We start from the raw sequence: 23,726 nt of genomic DNA on the forward strand, positions 1-23,726 counted from the left end.
CATGTATACATATGGCCGTCCCAGCACATTTTCTGCATGTATCAGTGCGTGCACACACACACTTCACACGTACAACATGCAGTGCTAGCTGGAGTGCGCTGAAGAAAATGATTATGTGTATACAAGACAGTTTTTGGCGCATCAAGCTTTACAATCTCGGAAGATGATAGCACAGGCGAAGTAAAGCTTTACCGAAGGCATTTTGCTTTACCTCGCTATAGCAGGTTTGATTTACTATGTTTTTCTTTGTTTGGAAGTCACAAAATTTATCTCGTTATAGCAGTTATTTCGTTATAGCCGATCTCGCTATAAGAGTAGCATTTTACATAAGACTTGTGTGGAAGGAAATTTGGGACCGAGAAAATTTCCTCGTTATAACCGATATCTCGTTATAGCAGTGTTCGTTATACCGAGTTTCCCCTGTAGTAGGCCAGCCAAGACGATTTTTTTTACTTTGGACGGCAAAATTTGTTAATGCTTAGTTTCCCAGCTGAAAGTCTTGCAAAAATACTCAAGTTTAGCGTACGGCCGGATGTCAAGCGCGTTTTTGCCGAAAAATGCCTTTTTTAGCCCAAAATTTGAAAGAATGTAAAAAATCACGATTTTTATTTTTTTATCGAAATAAGTAATGGTTGATAAGTAACTTTCAAACTAGAAATGTGTTATCTTCCATTTCAAGTTTAAAACCTGACTAATATACATTTGAATGTAGAATATTACACGCACATATATGGCGCAACGAAACATAAAACCGTGATTTACTCAAAATTGTACTTTGTAAAATCTACAAATATTTCAAAGTTTTTTTTAAGCTACCTAAATCAATCTATTCAAAAGTTTTTATTTTCTCAAAATATAATATATGTCCTGATATCTTATGCAGCGAAGAAATTATAAGATAAGGCGAAAGATAACTCGTTTTATGTTTTCCTAAATGGGACGATGTATTTTTACTGGACGCGCATTTTGAATGAAAAATCGAGTGTATAGCGTAGGCCCATATATATTGTACATGCTATAGTGAGTGTAGGTATTTATCTTACATAATCGGCGAAGTCAATGGACAGGTTGGATAGCTGACTGCAAAAACCCTTTGTGGCACCTTGATATGACTGAAATGCGCTTATTTGCCAAAAAAAAAAAATACAAAGAGGGGTGGTCAGTAGTGTTGTTACCATGGCAACTGATCATTATTAGGTCACTCCCTGAAAATTTCAAATATTCATGATTGTAAAACGTGCAAGTGTTAAAACATGTTTTTTTTGTGTGTGTGTGTATGTGTGAAAAAAGGATCCATCTAACTAATCTATGTTTAACAATGAAACCTAAGAGTTATATACAAATTGTTTACTGTGTTTGGAAATGGTTTTCATGGAAACCGTGATAACAAATCACGTTTTACTGGGAGAAATTACAATACCAAATCTCCCATCCTGCATACTCACCCCTCCCCCCCCCCCCTATAGTTTGCATTCTCAGGCCCTGAAACGCAGCCCTGCAAGGGATAGGCACGAAATCACTTTTACTTTTATAATGTTCTAAGGCGAGGTGTTTGCATTTAATTTTGATCTATCCTCCCGCAGAAGACTTACTAAATGTTTCTTTTATGATGGTTGATTGTTTACATGAACGTTGTTTGGAACGCACACTTATTCGGCGACATCAGAATATTATGTATCCCAGATATTTGTGTGAAAAAGTAAGGCAAATATCATTCTCAAAAAAGAAAACAAGAAGTAAAAAGGAAGTAGAATTGAAATGCGTACAATGCAAACAGCCTCATTTCCCCTTCCCATCATTAAGTCGGTTAAATCATTGATTCTATAGTGCAGATTATATCTATCCTTGGCCAAGTTCTATGTCCTTAGAGCAGACATGTAAGTACAACAAATCGTTTGTTTGCAATTCGATTTTTTTTTTGCTATATTATCACATCTTTGTGAAAAAAAAAAAATCATTTTAGTTATCACCAACACTCTAAATTCCCAGTCAACCAACAAAACGTACTACACAATGTGTACACGCCCGCAACCACCGTCTCAAACAGCGTTCACGGACTATATGTGACCGTGCACCTCAAAACGAACATAAAGTCGCACACATTGATTTTGCGTGAGGACTGAAAATAAGTGAAATGGGTCAACCCAGCCGAACTTGACTTTTTCATATTTTCTGAAAGAGCGGGTCTTCTTTTACATTATGCTAAAATTTGGTATCATAAAACGAGCAGGAAAGTGTGTTTTTTTAGCAGTTTATCTCGAACAATTTTGAGGAATAGTGAGATTAGGTGTGTTTTTAGAGTTCCCTTTTTCATTTTTGACAAAACCTCGTCAACACTCTTCACTTTCAACTCAAATAACTTTTGAAAGGATAGTGCTACTGCTTTGAAAGTTGGCATTAATCATGGACGGAATGTGTTAATGAGGCATGTTTAATTTCATTTTAATCTGATAATCCCTTCATTGTTGTTACTCTGGTGGTTTACTTCCTGTTTTTTGTCCCATTCATCGCACAGCCAGCACGGTTTGGTAAGGATTTAAAGTGCTTGAATAGACACTGTACTTCAGAGCCACTTTTCTCAGTTCACACTTTTCCTGAGTTTGTGCTTTCTTTCCAAGATTTAGATAGGTTAGGAGAGTCCATTTGATTTGAGTTATATATCATTTTAAAGCTTAAGGTCTGCTCTTTCAGAATATGTTCTTAACTAAAAATTCATGTCTGGCGACTTTTTGTTTGTTTTGAGGTGCAGGGTCACATATCAACACACAATGAAATACAGTAAACAGTAAACGAGGCAATTTCTCTTTTTTTAAATGATGATTTGCCATTAGCGTACATTTACTAGAATAGCAGATCTTGACATCTATGTTGCTGGTTACCAAAATGCTGATAAAAATACTATACACAGTAAGAACATGCTTGAATCCTGCAAAATATAGATAATTATTTGTCTTCAACAGTATTTCGTTTTGAAAGGTAGAGAACCTCAGTATCGATTTGTGGATATCTATAAACAACAACAAAAATTCCATCTGAAAGCAATCTTCTAAAATGATTAAAAGCATTAAAAAAGAATGAGTCCTCAGTGAAAAGGTTTATCATGAACAAGTCTCTGTGACATACATCCAAAGACTTTGAAAATCAACAATACAAATTGCGCTGACTACATTAACTGCATTAATAAACTCAATTTTTTTTTTTGATGTGACATATACTATGTGTCCACCATCACAAACGTTACACCAGCTGGAAAAACAATTTTTTTTTCTCTAGGCAATATTTCAATATCTCTATCTTTTCACAGTTTGTGGTTACATATCTTAGCTAATTATGACTGTATGCTGTTGCATTGAACTTTCGTCACTGTACAACTGAATTAGGATGATGACTGCCACTTTTTTGAAATTCTACTTTTAGTCTGATATTATTTTTGTGTTCTGCAGACCAGTGTGATAAGATATCTGTACCGAGTATTCGTCTCTCAGTGAAGAAAAAAAGAAATCACCTCTCCAACACGCGTGGGTAATGCTTCCTTCTAATACTTTCCCTTATTCCAAGTACAAGAATACATTGCTGGGGCCCTGATTAGCTAACATATATTACAGTGTTACCAACATCATGACAATTATGGCACTTGTGAAAAAGAAAAAAACTGGCTAAACACACATCTCGACCAGATCATATTCTTTTCACTACTTCTTGTACTTGGTGTTTGGATTGAAACCTATTACTTATGTCTTTTATATCTTAAACTAGAAAAAACATGCTCTGTGCTATTTCCCTTCAGATTCACCAACTGTTCCTTTGTGAAGTTTTCTCTTTTTAAGCACTTCAACGTGCAGTTTTTTCTTTTTTTTCTGACCAACGTCTTATATTTTCCTCCATCTGATGAAGAAAGGCAAAGTTCACTTCCCTTTTGTTAACCCCCCCCCCCCCCCATAAAACCAAAAACAAAAGACATTCCAATCTGACAGGATTGAAATGTTGGCGTTTGGGCTCCAAAGGAAATAACAGATCAATTTTCAAGAACTACTAGTATGCGGCTTGTAACTGTTAGTCTCGAAGGCATGGTATAGTTTTGGTTGAGATGGAGATTCAGACTTTAGCTTTTTGCAAGCAAATAAAAAACACCTTATGAAATATGAAAGAACATCAAATTCTCAGAGTAATTTGAAGTTTGTTTGATTTAAGTTGTTGGTTTTGAAACGGCCAAGAAATTTTTAAATAAGTGACACAGAATGATAATAATTAAAAGTGGGTACCACCTTTTATTAGGACCTCTTTGTTTTTGTATATCTCAACCTTTTCAAAACCAATTTTTAGCAAATAAATTTGGAATTCCTCTTGGTACTGTTTACTCTTTAATATTTCATAAAGGGTTCTCATTATTTCACAAAATCTCCATCTTAGCCCCCATCTCAACCAAAAGTAGACCATCCCTCATCCCTATAATGCTGCAATCAAAATTGGAAGAAGATCTATATCAAATCATATTGTAAATTCTGTTTGCCAAGTAGTGTTGTGCACATTTTGATATCAGGCCTTGTTTTACTTCATCACTAAAGAAAAAAAGAACACAAAAGATTAGAAAAGAAGCATTTAATCTGGATTTGTAGAAATTCCTAATGTATACACAAGTCTTTAATATGTACAGCTGTATTCAACTTCTATAATAGTCCTAAAAGCACATTGTGATTACATTTGAGAACTTTAGATGGATGCATTCCACATGTAAGTTCAGGTTCTAATGACATCCTTCATACGGAATCTGGATGCCGACCGGATAGCCTGGCAGGGGTGTTTCTGGAGAGAGAGAGAGAGAGAGAGAGAGAAAAGAATGGTGTATCTGTCTTTACTTGACGAGGAAAGTGACATGGGCATTTTAATCTTTGGTGAAGACACAGTGACATATACGCTAAAGATATACGGTTACTTGATTTCCTTCATATGTAGTATGTCCTTAAAACGGTAAAGTACCAGGTATATTTTATACAGTAGATCCTAATTGTAGCAATTTAACCGTGAGTACAAAACGAAATATAAAATGTAGGAAATTTTCAAGACCCAAATATCCAATTCTTTCCATTAAGCTTTTTATTCCATTCAGAAGAATTTCAAGGTAGTGCTTGCCTGATACTGCAACTGGACACATTCAACACTTTCGTGCATATAATAACCCCGTGACCTTTCACATCAATACCCTCATAACTAATGAAAGTCAAATTGATTAGAGGTTATGGTAACTTTGCCATCCAAAGGTGAATACAATACCATGGTAGCAATGCTCTACAGTCAATAGAAATCAGGGTTTCCATGTAATTTACAATCAGCAGCAAAGTCACAACAGAAACTAAAATGCTAAAAGGCCCAGGTAATTATCTCTTCTGTATAAAACCAAATTTGAAGATGATCTGCTGAGTACATGTTAAGTTATTGCAAGATGAGAATAGGACAGATGTGCCACGGTGGGAATGGATGACTGCAACAACATAAAGACTCCTGCAACCCCCTTTTGACAGAGGCTCCAAAAAAAAAATAATCAGCGTTAATTCATGTGAATCTTGGTTGTTGGAGTGATTGACTACATGCATATGCTGTACTGCATTCATTTAGCAAAACATGCATTAATTTTCTGCCCAATGAACGATCGACAGTCAAACATTTGGTGAAGATGTCAAAGGGTTGACAAAATATTCCAGCCTATTTGGGGTTTACATTTTACATGCATTATTGCTTACCTCCCGTATTTTTTTCGAAATATAGTACAGAATGCACAGATTAGAAGTTGGTAGTCAGGACATCTGTCTCTTTCTTTTTCTCTCTTGTCCGTAGTTGGCTGTGGTTTGCAGGGTCCATTTTGTCCACTTTGTGCTAATTCTGGTCGAAAATATAATTAATGAAAACTTGAATAAATTATCATTTTTATGAGTGAAACAGGATATATGTACTTATACTGCAACCAAAAACAAACACATTCATCATAAAAGAGAATTAATCATCATGATCTCATGAATCCCTTAGTATGAGATTTTGGATCTTCAGGTCACTGTCAACATTAATTTGTATTACATGTAATACATTAATCATGTCATTGTTATTATCATCTTTGATGCTCTAAAGCCATATCTTACTGAAAATGAAATATATAGGATGGAAGTCATCTTGACACCTGTAATTCCTGTATATAAATATTTGATTGTATCATGCTCTCATTTGTATACGTGTGGATTAGGATATGATTTCCTTGCATAAATCGGTTTGAATTCATGAGACAATATTCCTAATTTCAAATCGTTGACACTTACTTGTGAGCTGGAAAGGGCATTTACATCGCAGTCAAGACATCTTTCTATCTCCCCCTCACTCTAGTGGATGTGATCTCAAACTCAGCATGTCCATTTATTGCTGACACCTTGATAAAAATAAAGAACAATAGATCACAGCATATATTACCCTAACGTCATACTTAATGCAACATAATAATAATGGAAAGTAAATTGATTTGAGACTACAGACGTATTTTCATCTGTGCACACATTAAACACTTGTGCCACCACCATTTCCAATTGACATGATTGAGAAATATTCCATTACATATAATATCTTACTTGATTACATTTATGTTTGATTTTTATATCATCTCCTCTTCAGTGGATAGAATACTGTTCTTTCATATGATCCTCTGCAATAGAACATGCAATGAATTTACAAGAAAACAAGAATACCCATTTGATCATAGATTTGCTCCCCTTTGTATATAAATGGAGATATAAAATTCTTCTCCTCTCTTTGTTTGCAAAGTACTTGTACATTGTATTGTAATGCAACTGTCAAAGTGAAAACATGCTTGTTACAATTTATTCAAATGGAATAGGAATATTTAATACTCAATGTATTTAGATTTGGCATTATTTTCAACTGGGCACTTAACTGATACATTTGATAATCAAACACTTAGTAACTTAGTATTTACAAGATATTTCACACATTTACCATTTCTTACCTTCTGGTTGTTCTACACTTTGTTGCAGGTAGAAAGAGCTTAGATTTTGGCAAGTCAGGATATGGCAAGTCAGGATATGTCTCTCTCTGGCGAAGTTTGAAGACAAGACTCAGTCTGTCCACTTGTTGGTACATCTAGCTGAAAAAAAGAAATCAACATGACTCAAATAATTTTTTTTTCATCTTTAAAGCAGAGCATTATAAGCTAACAGTGAACAAAAAAAAATTAATCTGAAATTTGATTGTTTTGAAAAGGTATCTTGGCATTGACATAATGTTCTTTATTCCCCATGCAAATCAATTAAAACTGTAGATTATATCTCTCTCATTGAGATGTGATCTTTTTTTTTAGCTTTTTGAAAATAAAAAAAAAGAAAAAAGATTTTCAGGTTTCAGTGAGTCAGTATAAACGATCCATTAAAAATGTAATATTTACATTTTTTTTTCAAATGAACCTTTATTCTATGAGACATTAACATGAGAAGTTGGTACTTATGAGTAAAGACATTTCTAAATAGTTCCTTTTTGACTAGATCTATTTGTAAACTATTATACACAGCCCACACAACCCAGTCGCTGTACGTAGGTACGTTGCGACAGCGTACTTACAGCGTCTGGTCGGGCTATTTATAAACAAGAAGAGTACATGTAAATGATTCACAGATTAGGAGAGGTTGGCAGTCAGGACTGACCACTTTCTCTTTCTCTCTCTTTCGGGCATATTCAAATGGCAAGATCACTTATTTGTTGTAGACTAGCTTTTATATATAAAACACCTAGGCCTAAATCCTAGACTCTTTTTCTAAACCCATGTAGGTCTACTGTACCATAAAGAGTGGAGTCAACCTTAAACCTCTGCTCTAGAGACTAGTATTAGTGCTAATGTTAGAGCTAATGTTAGGATATTCTAATGTTAGATCAAGATAGAAATGTTAGATCTAACGTGAACGTTTACTTAGATCAAAAGTTAGCCTAACGTTAGATATATAAAATATATGCATAGATTTTAGAACCTCTAGATGTCTAAACTTAGGTCTAGCTAGGCCTTGTTAGCTGGGTCTTTATAACAAAACTGCCTAGATATCTAGTAGGTTACTAGACACCTCTAACGTTAGGTAGAATCAGAGGCCCAGATCTTGACTAAGGTTAGATCCTAATTCTAGACGCCTGCTATTTATACTTCAGACCCGCTAGATTTTATACAGGTCTAGTATTTGATTAGACTCTAAACGTTCGCAGATCTAGTCTACGTATAGAGTCTACACCCCTTCTGCATAGACTACAGTCCCTTGCCCTGGACCTGGCTCTTGCCCTACAAATACATCTTACGTTAGTAGTAGTGGGCCTGTACTGTCTATACAACTGCTAGTTCTAGTGCTATTGTGATTAGGGCCTAGCCCGATTGAATAATTGTTTTGGGTTTGGCAAAACAGGCGTAGCCGTAGGCCTACATTACATCTAACAATGAACAGTAACCCCTAACGATAGCAAATGTCGACAGTTAGAGAGTGTAACCGTTAGATAGATAAGACCTAACGTTAGACGAGGATTCAGTCTAACTGCATGTGATGAGGCCATAGATTAGAAACCTATATCGAACGAACAAGACACCTAAATCTAGACGTAGACCAATAAATGTAGGCCTCTTTTCGCACCGTGTCAAGACGTGCCTTACGGAATACTGGTAATCGGTGTTCCACTAACAAGCACCGCCGGCACGGTCGGGCGGCGGCCCGGGGGTTAGTAGGCATGCCCACGGGATCGGTGCGATATACAGTCATAAGACATCGGCCTAACGTTAGATTCTACTAGCGCTTGAACCTTGATATTTACCAAGTCTCAGATCAAAGGTGTATATCTAACTGTTAGATCAGATTTTAAAGTTCCCTTATACAGTGCAATAAAGAACTATGTATTTATTTACTAATTTATACTTACATTCGAAGGAAATTGTCCCTTTTTCAGTCACCACGTTTCCAACTCAACGACGCGACCGAAACATGCAGCTCTCGCGCGATAAGGCGAGAGATTTTACCTGTAGCTAATAGACGTACGCACACGTATTAAGTATTTGCGCGCACACAAGCCGCGCGGGGCTGCTGGAAAATGCTCGAAAATGAATTTTCTGAGTTCCAACATGTTCAGAGTTTTTATCAAAAGTAAAAATTTCTTCAAGAAAACTAGAAATGATATTGACACATTCATTTAAAGAAGTATTTGTAGTTTTATAAAACATTAAATTACTTTTGGAACATCATCTAATTAGCTTGGAAAAACAAACTTTACAGAACGTTAATTAATCTGTGAATATTATTTCGAGAAAACAACACCCAAACATTTGAGAGCCCCATATATGGCTGTACAAAATGATCTTTTAAAATGCTAAGGAAACACATTTAAATTGCAATTTCATTAAAAGGGACAATTGAAACTCATGATCTTTCAAATATGAATTGTATGCAAGCAAAAAATCAAAATCGTGATTTTTGACATGCTTCTGAATTTTGGGCTAAAAATGACATTTTTCGGCAAAAGTACGCTTGACATCCGGCCGTACGCTATTCCTTAGTATTTTTGCAAGACTTTCAGTATGAGAACGGAGCATTAACAAAAAATGCCGTCGAATCCTTATCTAGAGCCTTTTTTGAGGTTTGGCTGGTCTACTATATGAAATACCTCCACTTCCTATGATTTTCTCATGTTAATATTCACGGAATATTGGAATGGAGTCCGAGGCGAAGAGAAATAAAGTTGCAGTTGAGATGAGAGGGCTTATTCTCTGAATTAATATTGTTTTGCTTGTTGTACAGATGAATTACTATTGTGTTACTAATTAACATTCTGTATTTTTTCATTGATTGTTTTTTGTTTAGGTCCCGAGTACATTATTCGCTTTCAGTTGAACCCATTGGAAGACAAGCACTACCGTCACTGACAAGACTATGCCGAGAAGGGCAATTTATCCCTCGCTCTTTAGTTTGTTCTTCTAGATTTGTATAATGATAACATTTCGTGATTCTACTGAGTGAATAAATGGACAAACAAGTTCAAAGCGTAAAGAAGCATGAAGATAATATAATAATTATTATTTCCATTTAAGAGGTGATTTAATTTATTCATAGAAATCCTGACAATCATCTGGAGAGAAGGTTTTTATGATGCCTATAGAAAGAGACGTTACCTTTTTTGTCTAAGGTTATTCTGTAGCGAACATTACATTGTCCTTCCGCAGCCTCGATTATCTCAATAACCACTCCGTACACGTTGTCAATCTCAAACTGGGAAAGCTGAACCTTGTTCTCGTCTTCATCAGCAGTGAAAGTCTGCAGATTTGAAATAAAGCAAGTGAGATATAGTTCAAATTCATGAAGTTCTTCCGTTGAGATGTTTTCATTGCAACTGATTGACAAATTGCCCTACATCGACGTAAATAAGCACTGAATTGATCAATGTTTTAGTAGTAGCCATTGATATGATTTTAGTAGTACAGTGCACTCCCGTTACAACGAACACGGTTATAACGAAATTTCGTTACAAAGACGTAAAACTTCTGGTCCCAAAATTATCGCCATTAAATTCTATGGTACGAAATTCGCTTATAAGGAACACGGTTATAGCGAAATTTTCGTTATAACGAAGTCTTTTCTGAGCGCCACTGACAAAGAAAAACAAAAGAAATGTGCTCCGTTATAACGAACTGAGGATCGCTTTCGAAAATACGTAGCGGAACAAGCATTTTATAGCGTCTCTGCATGGGCGAACGCGTCACATCACTGTGTGTTTGCTTGGTGTGTCACGCACCGTTTCCGAGGGGAACTTGCGTTATTATGAATTTAATACAATAATCTGAAATTGAATAACTATTTGTTTTATTGTTCACATAGCTTTCCAGTGTATGACGAGTATTCAACAAAAAGAGTATCACAATCGTCATGCTTGGCTTCCTTGTTTTCGTTATATGTATCTGTTCGGTTATAACGAAAGAAAACTACCGGTTCCGAGCATTTCGTTATAACGGGAGTGCACTGTAGCCGTCGATGTAGGGCAATTTGTCAATCAGTTGCAATGAGATATAGTGTAAACATGTAATACGCTCTGCTCTAATTATCACATATAGCATGTATAATAATGTTCTAAATCTTTTTTTTTGTGTGTGTGTCTCTGAAATCAAAGATTGTTATAGTAAATATTACAATGGACATTTCTAGAGAAGTGTGTGTGTGTAAACAAAAAAGATATTAAATAAAAAGATTCACATTCGATCTACCGCAAATGGACATCAAGAAACTTTGCAGGAACCAAAGTGGGCCCCGATTTGAACAAAAAAACACAGACCTAGAGTATTTGTCTCAAACTACATTCATGTGACATAATATGACATGATGTACATTTGTTTATAATGCTCGTGAGGTATGATTTCTATCGATTGATATTAGAGTTAAGCTATATGCATTTCTGATGAAAGGATGCACACATAATTATTACAAAATGTAAAACAAAATGAAACCTTATAGAAAAATAAAAAAGGATTCACGGTTCATCCACTTAGACCATTCAAGATTCATAGCACTACTAGTGCAATATAGAACATAAAATGGACTAAAACACAGCCGTCAATTCTTGTCATTTTTATGGTATTAATTGATTATTAACACGAGATTAAATTCTGTCACCAGGCTCCTGCTGTCCGCCCAACATATTCATCAACGGGATTTTCACATTCAATGTTCAAGAGAGATCACTATCAGTGTATAGTATATGTTTTTGAAAAAAATATACATTTCCTCGACTTGTCACTGACGTATATATATAATATAATTCCCGAGCCTTCTGAAAGAGGGAAGTCAGGTGACCTTTTATTAAGAAAAGTGAATATATGTTGATTTTTGTTGATATATATTTTATACTGTTGTACACATGTGACATCACAAGCTGTATTAGTTTTCTCATCCAGCAGTGACTGCGCAGAAACTTCAAAAAAATCATATAAACTTTTGAACGGATTGTCTGATTTTCCTCAAACTCTCACTGATGTGTTCTACTATTCTATTGTTGCATTCACTCAATCCACATGTCTATGAAGGTGGACTTGGCAGCATGGTCCAACTATACCTTGATATCTCCGCCATCATCCTTGACATAGGGACAAGTCTCGTCACTAAAGTCCTCTGAGATGCATGTCCTTAGAGCATATTTAGTGATTGTTCCCCAGATCTTTAGACTACGAAGCTTCCCAGCTGGCTTGATATCGATCTCAACGTTCCTCGGTTCGTCGGCTTCAAAATTTCCTCTCAAAGTAACTGTTAGAGTGAATACAAGAGATAGGATGAACATTTACTTTTGACTCTGTTCTTTTATTGTTTTTGTTTTGTAGTGTGTGTGTGTGTGTGTGTGTGTGTGTGTGTGTGTTTTGGTTTGGGATTTGCTTGTGTGTATGTACTGATACCGACTTTAAAATCACTACAGATTTCATATTATCCCTTTCAGTTCATAATATTAAAACATCTACAGTAGTGTCAAACTTTGGGTTTAAAACTGCTACAGATCTTACATATAAAAACAGAAGTACAGTCTTACACAAATTGGATGAACGTGGCGTTGATATTATCACACATTAAACTTAGTACAGTAACAATATTCAATAAAAACTTGATTTCCATGGTTAATAATCTAATCTGTCAAAAATTGATTCTTACTCTGCGATCCTCTTCTTGACGATTGGCTAGACTTGCCTACATAGCGAAAAAAAAATCAGATAATTTTGTAGTTTAAGTACACGCTGTTCGATACAAACGCATAAAGGAATTTTTCTTCTTCTGTGCCGAAATGAGGAGAACTCCTCATGAGATGAATAATGGTTGTTTATCTATTCTCCGAGGGGAGGGGTGGAGGGAAATATAATGAATAAGATTTTTTTTTTCTATATTTCCTCGGTTACAGGGATGGAACTACTCGGAATTTCTCATGTCAAGTTAAAGCAAAAGTATGAGACAAAACAAATTTGACTTTATCAAAGACGTCCTATTGTTGGATTTTTTTGACAGGAAAGTTCATTCCTTTAACCCTCTTGAGGACAAGTTTCCAAACTGGCCTCATCGGGCACTCTTTTAGTGAGTGGTTATAACTAGGAATGCTAACTTCTTTAAAACACTAATTTCGCCGTTTTATTGCAATCCAAATGGCGTGACTAACGTACATTTCATCATAACTCATTAGATTTCATTCCGGATTGTGATCAGATTAAAAGTTTTGAGTCTTACCCTGAGATTCCCTCCTTGACGATCCACTCCTTGACGACCGATCATTGTTACCTGGGTTTCAGTGAACGAAGAAATACATTTTAAAGACTTGTAAAGTTTGATTCCATTTCTGTCCTTTTCTATTCTTCCATAATGCTGAAAACGCTCACAAAATTAATAACCACAATATTGAAAGCATTCCCTTAACAAATACCCCCTCCCTATCATGATGTTCTAATAGGCGTAATTTCCATAACACATCAGGTGCCATTTACTCACACACTGTGATACATTTTTAAAGGGATGGTACAGTATTGGTGGAGATGAGAAATGGGCTTTTAACTTTTTGCGAGATACCAAGAAAACACTTATGATTTAGTACAGAATATACCATTCTAAAAGGAATTCAAAGTTTATTTGATGAAGATCGGGTTTGGAATGACTGAAAAATCCAAAAACAAAGTAAACAAAGCGATTGTAATAAAGTGTGGGTCCCACACTTTATTAGAATTGTTCTTTTTTGGATATCTCAGCCATTTCAGAACCAATTTCCATCAAATAAACTTTGAATTCCTCATAAAATTACCTGGTCCTTCATATTTCATAAGAGGTTTCTCATTATCTCACCAAAAAAAAAAGACAAAAGAATTAGAAACCTGAAATAAGGTTTCAACCAAAACTATACGATCCCTTTAAGCTTTGAGTCTTACCCTGGGATCCCCTCCTCGACGACTGACCGGAAGTACCTGGGTTTAGGTGACAGAAAATACACATAATGAAAACCGGTAGTTTGATTTCTTCTATTTTTTTTCCAGAATGAATAAAACTGTCATGCAAAATGCTTATGAACACGAATCAGAACATTCCTTTAACGAATGCCCCCCCCCCCGTCCATTGCAATTTACATTTTTTTTTTTATTTCATGCCTCCTTGGTGAGTAACATCCAAGTGGAATAAATACCAATGAATATAACACCTTTCATAAATTGAAATAATCTGATCAGGAGATTTCGGTTCGATGCTCTCGTAGAGTAAAGACGTATGTCTTAGCCAGCTCTTGGACTACACAGTTATGCGTGGAATACACACTTGACCCTAAGTGAAATTTCAAGTCATGAGTTTTGGAAAAAGTGGCTACAACCTCCGATATCAACCTGACACCAGAAAACTCAACAGGAAACCTTCAAACTCGAGTACAATGTCACTGAATTCTGCATCGACTTCAAGTGGAAAGCCTCCGCGGCACCCATCTTCCTCCACCACTTCGCGGGAATCCGAGCACGTGATAAGCCCCGGACAATTGACCCCGCCAAATGCTGACCGATCTACGTCTACCTACATGGCGGGTATTGCGGAGCTAAAAGACATGTTCACCGGACTTTCAACTCAGGTAACAACCAAGCTTGATTACGTTATTACAGAACTGAACACCATCAAGAAAGAGCTAGCCGCAACTAAGAAAACTGTAACAGATTTGGAGACCAGTGTCACGTTCGCAACTGATAAGATAGCGGAGGTTGAAAACAAGGCCATTCCTGAAATCTACGAGAAAATTAAGAAAGAAAAGGAGGAACTGGACACCAAATTAACTCTCCTGGAGATTCATGAAAGAAAACAAAACCTTCTTGTATATGGAGTACCCGAAAATAGGAATGAAAACATTTTCGCTGTAGTTCAGGATCTGCTCTGTCATTTTCTGAATTTTTCACAAGAGGAGGCAGCAAAAATTCAGATAGCAAACGCTCACAGGCTACCGGTGTCATTCAAACGACGAGGACCGCAGTCGGCTGGTGCACGCGAAAACGTGCCCGATCCAATCATCATTCGTTTCGTCAAAATGACCGACCGTGACCGCCTCCTCAATGCCTTCGAAAGCCGTCCCCGACAAGCCAACATAACTCATAGTGAAGGCCGTATACCAGCTGAACTGTCAATCCCTAAACCCACGACTTCCACCGCACCCAGTGCTGATACCGGCGCTCAATCCAACGAGGCCATGGACTCCACCGACGAATCGACGACCCTAGGTGCCCAAAACGATGTTCCTGGAGCCTCTCAGCCATCCTGGCGGACCGTTGTCATGACCAACCTCGCGGTACGCGACTTCGCCCGAGTCACCATTCGGACCGATCTTCCGCCGGCTCTTAAGAGGGAGAGGGGTCATCTGGCATCCATTGCTTATAAACTACGCCGGGATCAAAAAGTTGCTACAAGACTCCGATTAGTCGGGGCAAAGATGACACTCCAAACCAGAGAATTCAGCAGAGATGGAAATCAGCGTGCGCCATGGACCACCTGGACAGATTCAGAATAGGAAACTCATTCATCAACACTAGACGAGCTTTAGTCCGAAGCATGGCGCCTCCCCGTCACGTGGTTGTTTGTTGGCGCCTTCATTGAGGTACTGCTTGGCGATCCCTTGCCTCATCGGCGGGGCGTGGCAGGGGGCGCCATGCTGGTGGTTATTGACCGTTCGCGCTGTGACCATACAATGGTGGGCATTCACCCATTCGCATTCAACCAGTGTTGTATCTACGTCATCCCATGTACATAAATTTGTGAATGTAAATCATTCAATTCAAGATGTCTGCATCTGGTATAGGAGAGGTGTTTTATTTTTTTCCTTTTTTTTTTTGTCTATCACTCTCTGAAAATGGTTAATGTAATACTCATAAATGTCAAGGGACATTTTACCTAGTTTATTTCTTTTTCTTTTTCCTTCTGTAACCTGATTTCTTAACTGGTGTATTCTAATTCCTATTATATAGTAGAGCAAGGCTGAAGACGCTCTTTGATAATTGTTAATACGTTATTCTGTAATATATGTGGTACCTCGTGTATGGAATTAATGTTACATTGACTCTGTTTCCAACTAAGATGTAGCATTTTCTTTCTTTTTAGTCTCGTACATCACAGACATTCTAGATGTCAAAATCCCCTGTGCTGCACTCGACAGGTGCCCTCGTGGACACAAGCAATGGCAATCACGCTCACCCTGTACTACACAATCCAATAGACACTGCATTCAATTCAATTACTGATGATGATTTTTTCGATACGGTAGGACCTTCTTTGGCAGAAAGAGAAGTAAATATTGATCAAAATAATATGTTTTTCGATAATTGTGTTTCAGATAGTTTTAATACATCGTCGAAAGAATTTCATTATGTCTTTGATATAGAAAACCAATTGCAAAGCCCATCTTCGGAATATCTTACTCTCAACCAGTTTAATAATGTTGTCAAGGAATATGATCACACCATTTTTTCACTCATACATCTTAATATTAGGAGTATTAATAAACATTTTGAAGAACTGAGGTTACTTTTAGATGATCCCATCAGGAAAAAATTTTCGATAATAGATTTAACCGAAACCTGGCTTTCCAATGATTTAAGTCTTCCTTTCGCCCTCGACGGATATGATTTTGTAGTTAATAACAGGCAAATTAGGGCGGGTGGGGGCGTTGCTTTATATGTTTCACAAAAGTATGATTATATAGTTCGTGAAGAGCTCAACTGTATGACTGAAGTTATTGAATCTCTTTTCATTGAAATTACAGTCCCTGGCAGTAGAAATATAATCATAGGTGTAATGTATAGACCACCCAGTGCGAATATGAAATCATTTTTGGAATAGTTTGCGAATCTAATGAAGGATCAAGTTTTTATTCATAAAAAATGTTTCATAATGGGAGATTTTAATATAGATTTACTGAAACAAAATACAATCTCACAAGATTTTATGGAAATATTTCTATCTGCTTCTTTCTTACCTTTGATATCTAAGCCCACGCGTATAGTTAATGAATCCGCCTCCCTTATTGATAATATTTTTTCTAATATTCTGCCGTCTCCTGATTCTCTTATATTACTTTCAGATATTACAGATCACTTCCCCATTTCGACTAGTTTCTTTTTAAATGATATCATTGATAATAAATCTAGTTCTTTATTTAGACGAAGAATTACACATGAAAATGTAGCCAGTCTGGGTGCTAGTTTAGACAGGACAGACTGGTCGTCTATTTTTGACTCAAATGATGTGAATTTGTCATTTGAATATTTTATGCATATTTTTACTCAACTCTTGGACATTCATATTCCAAAACGAAGAGAAAAGTCATCCAACTATAAAAAGGTACCCAGGTTACCTTGGATTTCTAAGTCACTTTTGCGTTCAATAAATAGAAAGAATAATTTATATTACAAATTTAAAATGAAACCTACTGAGCAATCAAAACTGAAATATACTAGTTATAAAAATACTTTGACGAAAATTATACGTATTGAAAAGAAAAAATATTATACTAAGCAGTTACAATTTTATAAGCATGATATGCAAAATACATGGAAAGTTTTAAAGCAAGCAATGAATATATCAAATAACAAGTCGAATATTACTAGAATTAGATCTGATGATAAAATTCATGAAGATCCTCATTATATTTGTAATATTCTAAATAATCATTTTTCTTCCATTGGGGAAAATCTTGCAAGCAAAATTCCATCTTCAAATAAACATTTTTCTGAATTTTTAGGTCCACCAAATTTAAACTCAATGTTTTTTAGTCCAACATATAGTCAGGAGATAATCAATATTGTTTCTGATTTTCGTTCCAAAAAAGTGCTGGACACGATGACATCAGTAATTTTTTGCTGAAGGGGGTAATATCTTCAATTGCGGATCCTTTATCTCATATATTCAATTTATCTCTTTTTTATGGTATTGTTCCTGAAAGTATGAAAATAGCAAAAGTCATCCCTTTGTTTAAAAAAGGTGACAAATTAGATGTTAATAATTATAGACCAATTTCTTTGTTATGTACATTGTCCAAAATTCTTGAAAAAATTGTTTACAAAAGAACTCTTACTTTTTTGAAATTCAATAATATACTCTCAAATACTCAGTTTGGTTTTAGAGAAAAACATAGCACCTCACATGCATTATTGAGTTTTGTTGAAAAAGTAGCACATGCTATCGACAAATCTTCACATCTCATAGGTTTGTTCCTGGACTTCTCCAAGGCCTTTGACACCATTAATCATGATATTTTACTTAATAAACTACAGCATTACGGAGTCCGTGGGAAGGCCTTGGAGTGGTTCAGGAGCTACCTCTCGAACAGGAAGCAATATGTCTCTTTAAATGGTTGCAATTCACAAATGTTAAATGTTAAATGTGGGGTCCCACAGGGAAGTTTATTAGGTCCGCTTCTGTTTCTTATTTATATGAATGATTTCTGTAAATCATCAGATATTCTTTCTTTCATTCTCTTTGCGGATGATTCAAATTTGTTTTTTTCGCATAATAATCCTTTTACTCCAGTAAAGACATTAAATTTTGAATTAGAAAAAGTTGCTCAATGGATAAAAGCTAATAAATTATCTCTCAATCTTCAAAAAACAAAATATATGCTTTTCAGCAACTCCATTGAGGCACTACCTGCTGATATTATTTTTGATGGCACACCACTGGAAAATGTTTCTTATATCAAATTTCTGGGAATAACAGTTGATAATAAGCTTTCATGGAAATTTCATATTGATAGTATATGTAAGATTATTTCTCGAAACATCGGTATAATCAACAAGATTAAATTTTGTCTTCCTTTGTCGTCCCTGCTTACATTATATTCATCCCTCATATTGCCTTATTTAAATTACGGTATTCTTGTATGGGGAAATACATATCAAACTCTTTTGGATAAATTACTTCTGCTACAAAAGAAGTCACTGCGTATTATATGTCACACTGCATATTTGTCTCATACTGATCCGTTATTTTTTGAAAATAAGATGTTTAAAATTAAAGATTTGTATTTGTTTAATTTAGGACAATTTATGTATAATTACAATAAAAATAATGTTCCATATATATTTGAATCAATGTTTTCAAAAAATCAATCTGTTCATGATTATCCTACAAGGCAATCCAACGAATTTCATTTACCATTTTTTAGGACTTTGCTGGCTCAGCAAACCTTCATCTACGAGGGGCCTAAGTATTGGAACTCACTTCCCAACAACATAATAACAGCACAAACTTTGAATTCTTTTAAGAATAAATTAAAATTCTTTCTGTTGAAATCTTATGATATACAACCAAATTAGTTTCGGTTTCATTCTCTCAATCAAGTCGTTTGTTTGTTTGTTTGTTTGTTTTTACAAGTATTAAGATATCACACAGAAATCATCTTTTAAGGAAAACAATCTGTCTAACATAAGTTTACCTCAGATATTTATTTTATTGTACCAGTAACAGTGAGTCTATTCTCTTTCTCTTTTTTCTTATATCCGTTCCTATGCATTCATACCGGCATATGCACCCAATCAATCGCAATTTCAAACCAGGGAGCGTTGTATTGTTTTGTTGCATTTTAATCATGAAGTACAGTATGCTTGTGTCCACGATGGCGCGTGTTGTACCATAGTCTTATTTCCCCCTTTTTTGTTCTTTTTTTTTCTCTTCTTCTTTTTTTCCCCTTCCTAAGTTAATTTCATGTCAGTTGACATTGGTTTCTTTGACCTTGTGTACGTATTTTTTGAGGGTCCCATACCCTACAAGCTTTGCTTTTTAAGTGGGACCCTCCATTTCCATTCTAATCTTTGTATTAGGTATATACGTACCTTAGAAACGAAATTCTGTTGTTACTCGTGACCACTTGTACGTTTTCTTTGAAATTGTTATAAATTTGTTCTGTAAATGTATTGTATATATTTTTTCTGTTTATTCAATGGAAATGGAAATAAAATTGAATTGAATTGAAGTAAATTTTTGGCAGACACGACATTTAATGTTCTGATGATTGCTGCTACCTTAAAGCCATTATTTGGGTATACCATTTGCCCATGGAAAAAAAATCAGCTTTGGTGCTTCAAATAAGTTCTACTTGAGTTAGGGATATAAATAACCAATGCAACAAATTTTAATCCGTATGATCAATGTTTAGTGTTGATACTGTAAATGTACTAAATGTACAAAAATAGTTTTTTCATGAAAATCGTTTCTAGAATAAACCGAAAATTAGTGATTTCTCCGAATATTTGTGGCCTTGTTGGGCAATTTATCTAAGGCACAGGATGTTTTGTGATACAACCGAACTACATATCATAAGCATCATCTTAAACATCAACGACGGAGTTACTTAGTTATTTGACCAACCATGAGATAAAACATGTTTACACCATATTCACTCTTTCATCTTCATTATGTGTCGAAATTGGTCATGTAGTACGAAATGTGATCCGTTTCAGTTTGGCGATTATGATTTATACGAACGATTAAATTAATCCTTATCAATTGAAAGGAAAATTTAATGATCCTCTTGACTTACACTCATAACTCACTAGCCAATCTACACTCTATAGGGTAAAAGGCTATTTTGCATTTGGGCATTGAAGCGTGTATTATTTTGAAGACGGCTTGCAACACCTTAATATCCAGTTATGTATACTTTCTTCTTAACTGCAGAGAGTACTATGGCAAACTCACCACCACGACGTGACGGAAATCGGGTACATGTTCTGGCTCCAATTTGTGGCGATTTGTTTCCAGCTGTGAATAGATTGATAAAATCAACATTAAAACATATTCTAAAAAACTCCCTCATTAGAGTAAAAACATTATCTGTCCTTAAGATGACAAGTGAATTTGTATTGTTGAAAGCCTATCTCCACAGCATACTTTGTTTCGTGTTAACGTACATTATTGTCTATGAAAAATTTTGTATCCACCAACCAACTGATATTGCTTGCCAAAAGAAAAAAATTGATTAATTCTTAGGATCTATACAAGTACACGATTTGAATAAGATGTGATATTCGAAGAATAGATTCAATAGTTTCAATGTGCAAAACATCACGAAGTATCATTAAATTGTTAGTATGAAATCATTTCTTTCTAAAAATAAACAAACTAACAAACACGCAAAGGTCATGGGAGGTATCCAGTGAACATGAAGATCGACACATAGTTATAACGATTGGAAGGACACGGAGGCTTTGAATATGAGCGCCTTTTTCCTTGACCTCTTTAAATTTGAAGTCATCAAATGAGAATGTTTCTGCGCTGTGTTACCTTTTTTGTCTAAGGTTATTCTGTAGCGAACATTACATTGTCCTTCCTCAGCCTCGATTATCTCAATAACCACTCCGTACACGTTGTCAATCTCAAACTGGGAAAGCTGAACCTTGTTCTCGTCTTCATCAGCGGTGAAAGTCTGCAGATTTGGAATAAAGCAAGTGAGATGCAGTGTTACAAGTAATTAACTATCTTTTGTCAACTTCTAAGAGGCGGTTCATAACTGCATACTTTCGGATCTTAAAGGGATTTTACTTGTCGATACCGATGAGTAAGAACTACAGTTATGCACGAAACCAAAATGTATCATTTTTTTTTATGGGGGGGGGGATCTTTTGCATGAAAAAAAAAATCAAACATACCGAACTACTATATATGTTGCCGACCACGGTCATATGACATATAATGGTGAATGAGTTTATCGTGCGTTTTTAATCGCTTATTGTTGATTCACAGCCAAGTTATGCCGATGATAAGGAACGAGATTAAAAATTGCCAACGCGTGACACAACAGGGATTCGTAGTTCATCTGCACAAGCTTTGTTAAGGTTTCACAAATGCATTAATGCCTGCTTCTATAACATAAAAGAGAATAAACACAAATGTAGGTTACATATGCGCATAATGTAGCACAAGCGATTAATCTTTCTTTCTTCACACTAGTATGTTTTAATCACAACGGAATATATGGCAATGAAACTGTTAAACTGCTGGTTGCACAGATCACGAATAATCATAATGTAATGTTGTTTTGCAAGAACGAAAATACAATCCTGAAGTAGAATGATGGATGCTATTTAAGCAACTACCTTGATATCTCCGCCATCATCCTTGACATAGGGACAAGTCTCGTCACTAAAGTCCTCTGAGATGCATGTCCTTAGAGCATATTTAGTGATTGTTCCCCAGATCTTTAGACTACGAAGCTTCCCAGCTGGCTTGATATCGATCTCAACGTTCCTCGGTTCGTCGGCTTCAAAATTTCCTCTCAAAGTAACTGTCACAATGAATAAAAGAGACAAAGCAGTGGAATTTTATCTATTTTGATTTTTATTTGTGGGGGAGCTGTCGACAAAACAAGCATTGAAAACTAATTATTAAAAAAAAAACTAATTAGGAGAATATCCTTCTAAGTCTTAAGGTGAATTCATGACAAACGAAACATGCCGTGCTAGTTCAGATATTAGCGCGTTAAACTTTGAAAAGAGGTCACATTCTCTTGACCCTCTCGACGCTACAATTTAGAACTGGGCTACTGGTACTCCCTGTACCTAAGAGGCTGCGAGAGCTTTGTGAGATGAAAGTTATTTTATTCTGTTAACAATTTTATGTCGTCATATCGTAATTCAAATGGAGTCTAAGCCTTGAAACGAGACCCATTTTTATCACATCCTTCTCATAACCAAAGGTGAATCTGTAAGATGCTTTTGTTTTTAGAATAGCTTGCTATCAAGTGACGATACGAAGTGGCGGCGACTTTCAGCTTCTGCATCTTTTGGAATTGAAATTTAATCATAACACATTAATTAGATTTCATTCCGGATTGTGATCAGGTTCAAAGTTTTGAGTCTTACCCTGAGATTCCCTCCTTGACGATCCACTCCTTGACGACCGATCATTGTTACCTGGGTTTCAATGAAAGAAAAAAAATACATTTTAAATTTTGTAAAGTTTGATTCCATTTTTTCTTCTTCTATTTTTGCATAATGCTATAAAACACCAAATTAATAACCACAATTGAAAGCATTCCCTCCCTATACCCCCTCCCTATCATGATATTCTGATATGCGTAATTTCCATAACACATCAGGTGCCATTTACTCACACACTGTGATCAATTTTTAAGCTTTGAGTCTTACCCTGGGATCCCCTCCTCGACGACTGACCAGAAGTACCTATAGGTTTGGGTGACAGAAAATAAAAATAATGAAAAACCGATTGTTTGATTTCGTCTATAGATTTTTTCATAATGAGGAAAACTGTCATGCAATGACCATGACTCAGAACATTCCTTTGACAGAGTGCCCTCCCCTCCCATTGTGATATATATATATATATATATATGTGACATATATATATATATATATATATTATATATATACATGTATATATAAGAGTTTGTTTGCAAAAACCGATAAGTCCATATTTGCCAAATGGAGATATTTGCGATTAAAGGTCGAGAAAAATACAGAGAATAATAAAAAATTTTTTGCTTCTTTTGACCATAACTTCAACAAGGAAAAGTAGAAATTACGCGGTGCGTAATATATGTCCCCGCCGGAAGTAGCATTTAGTAGCAAAATGTACAATATAGGTAAAAAGATGAAGGTCAAAGGTCAAAGAAGTCAAAGGTCAAAATTCTATGTAGAAGTTTTGAAGCCCTCACCTAGTGCCATCACATAA

At 35.6% G+C, this 23,726-nt stretch overlaps 1 protein-coding gene across 1 annotated transcript in view; it reads right to left on the reverse strand.

Annotated features, from left to right (window-relative positions):
• Positions 1-23,726, reverse strand: part of LOC139711318 (uncharacterized) — a 51,563-nt gene that overhangs the window by 14,426 nt on the left and 13,411 nt on the right. Inside the window, exons 10-17 of the mRNA XM_071623218.1 lie at positions 22,898-22,948; positions 22,133-22,320; positions 21,321-21,462; positions 20,736-20,798; positions 13,952-13,987; positions 13,263-13,313; positions 12,115-12,302; positions 10,184-10,325 (exon numbers count right to left, since the gene is read on the reverse strand). Coding sequence (XP_071479319.1) covers positions 10,184-10,325; positions 12,115-12,302; positions 13,263-13,313; positions 13,952-13,987; positions 20,736-20,798; positions 21,321-21,462; positions 22,133-22,320; positions 22,898-22,948 — 861 coding nt within the window. The remainder of the gene's footprint in view (positions 1-10,183; positions 10,326-12,114; positions 12,303-13,262; positions 13,314-13,951; positions 13,988-20,735; positions 20,799-21,320; positions 21,463-22,132; positions 22,321-22,897; positions 22,949-23,726) is intronic.

Source organism: Diadema antillarum, unplaced genomic scaffold (genome assembly GCF_040938485.1).
Source record: "Diadema antillarum isolate AM-2024a unplaced genomic scaffold, OU_Dant_1.0 seq00001642_RagTag, whole genome shotgun sequence".
NCBI classification, from domain to species: domain Eukaryota; kingdom Metazoa; phylum Echinodermata; class Echinoidea; order Diadematoida; family Diadematidae; genus Diadema; species Diadema antillarum.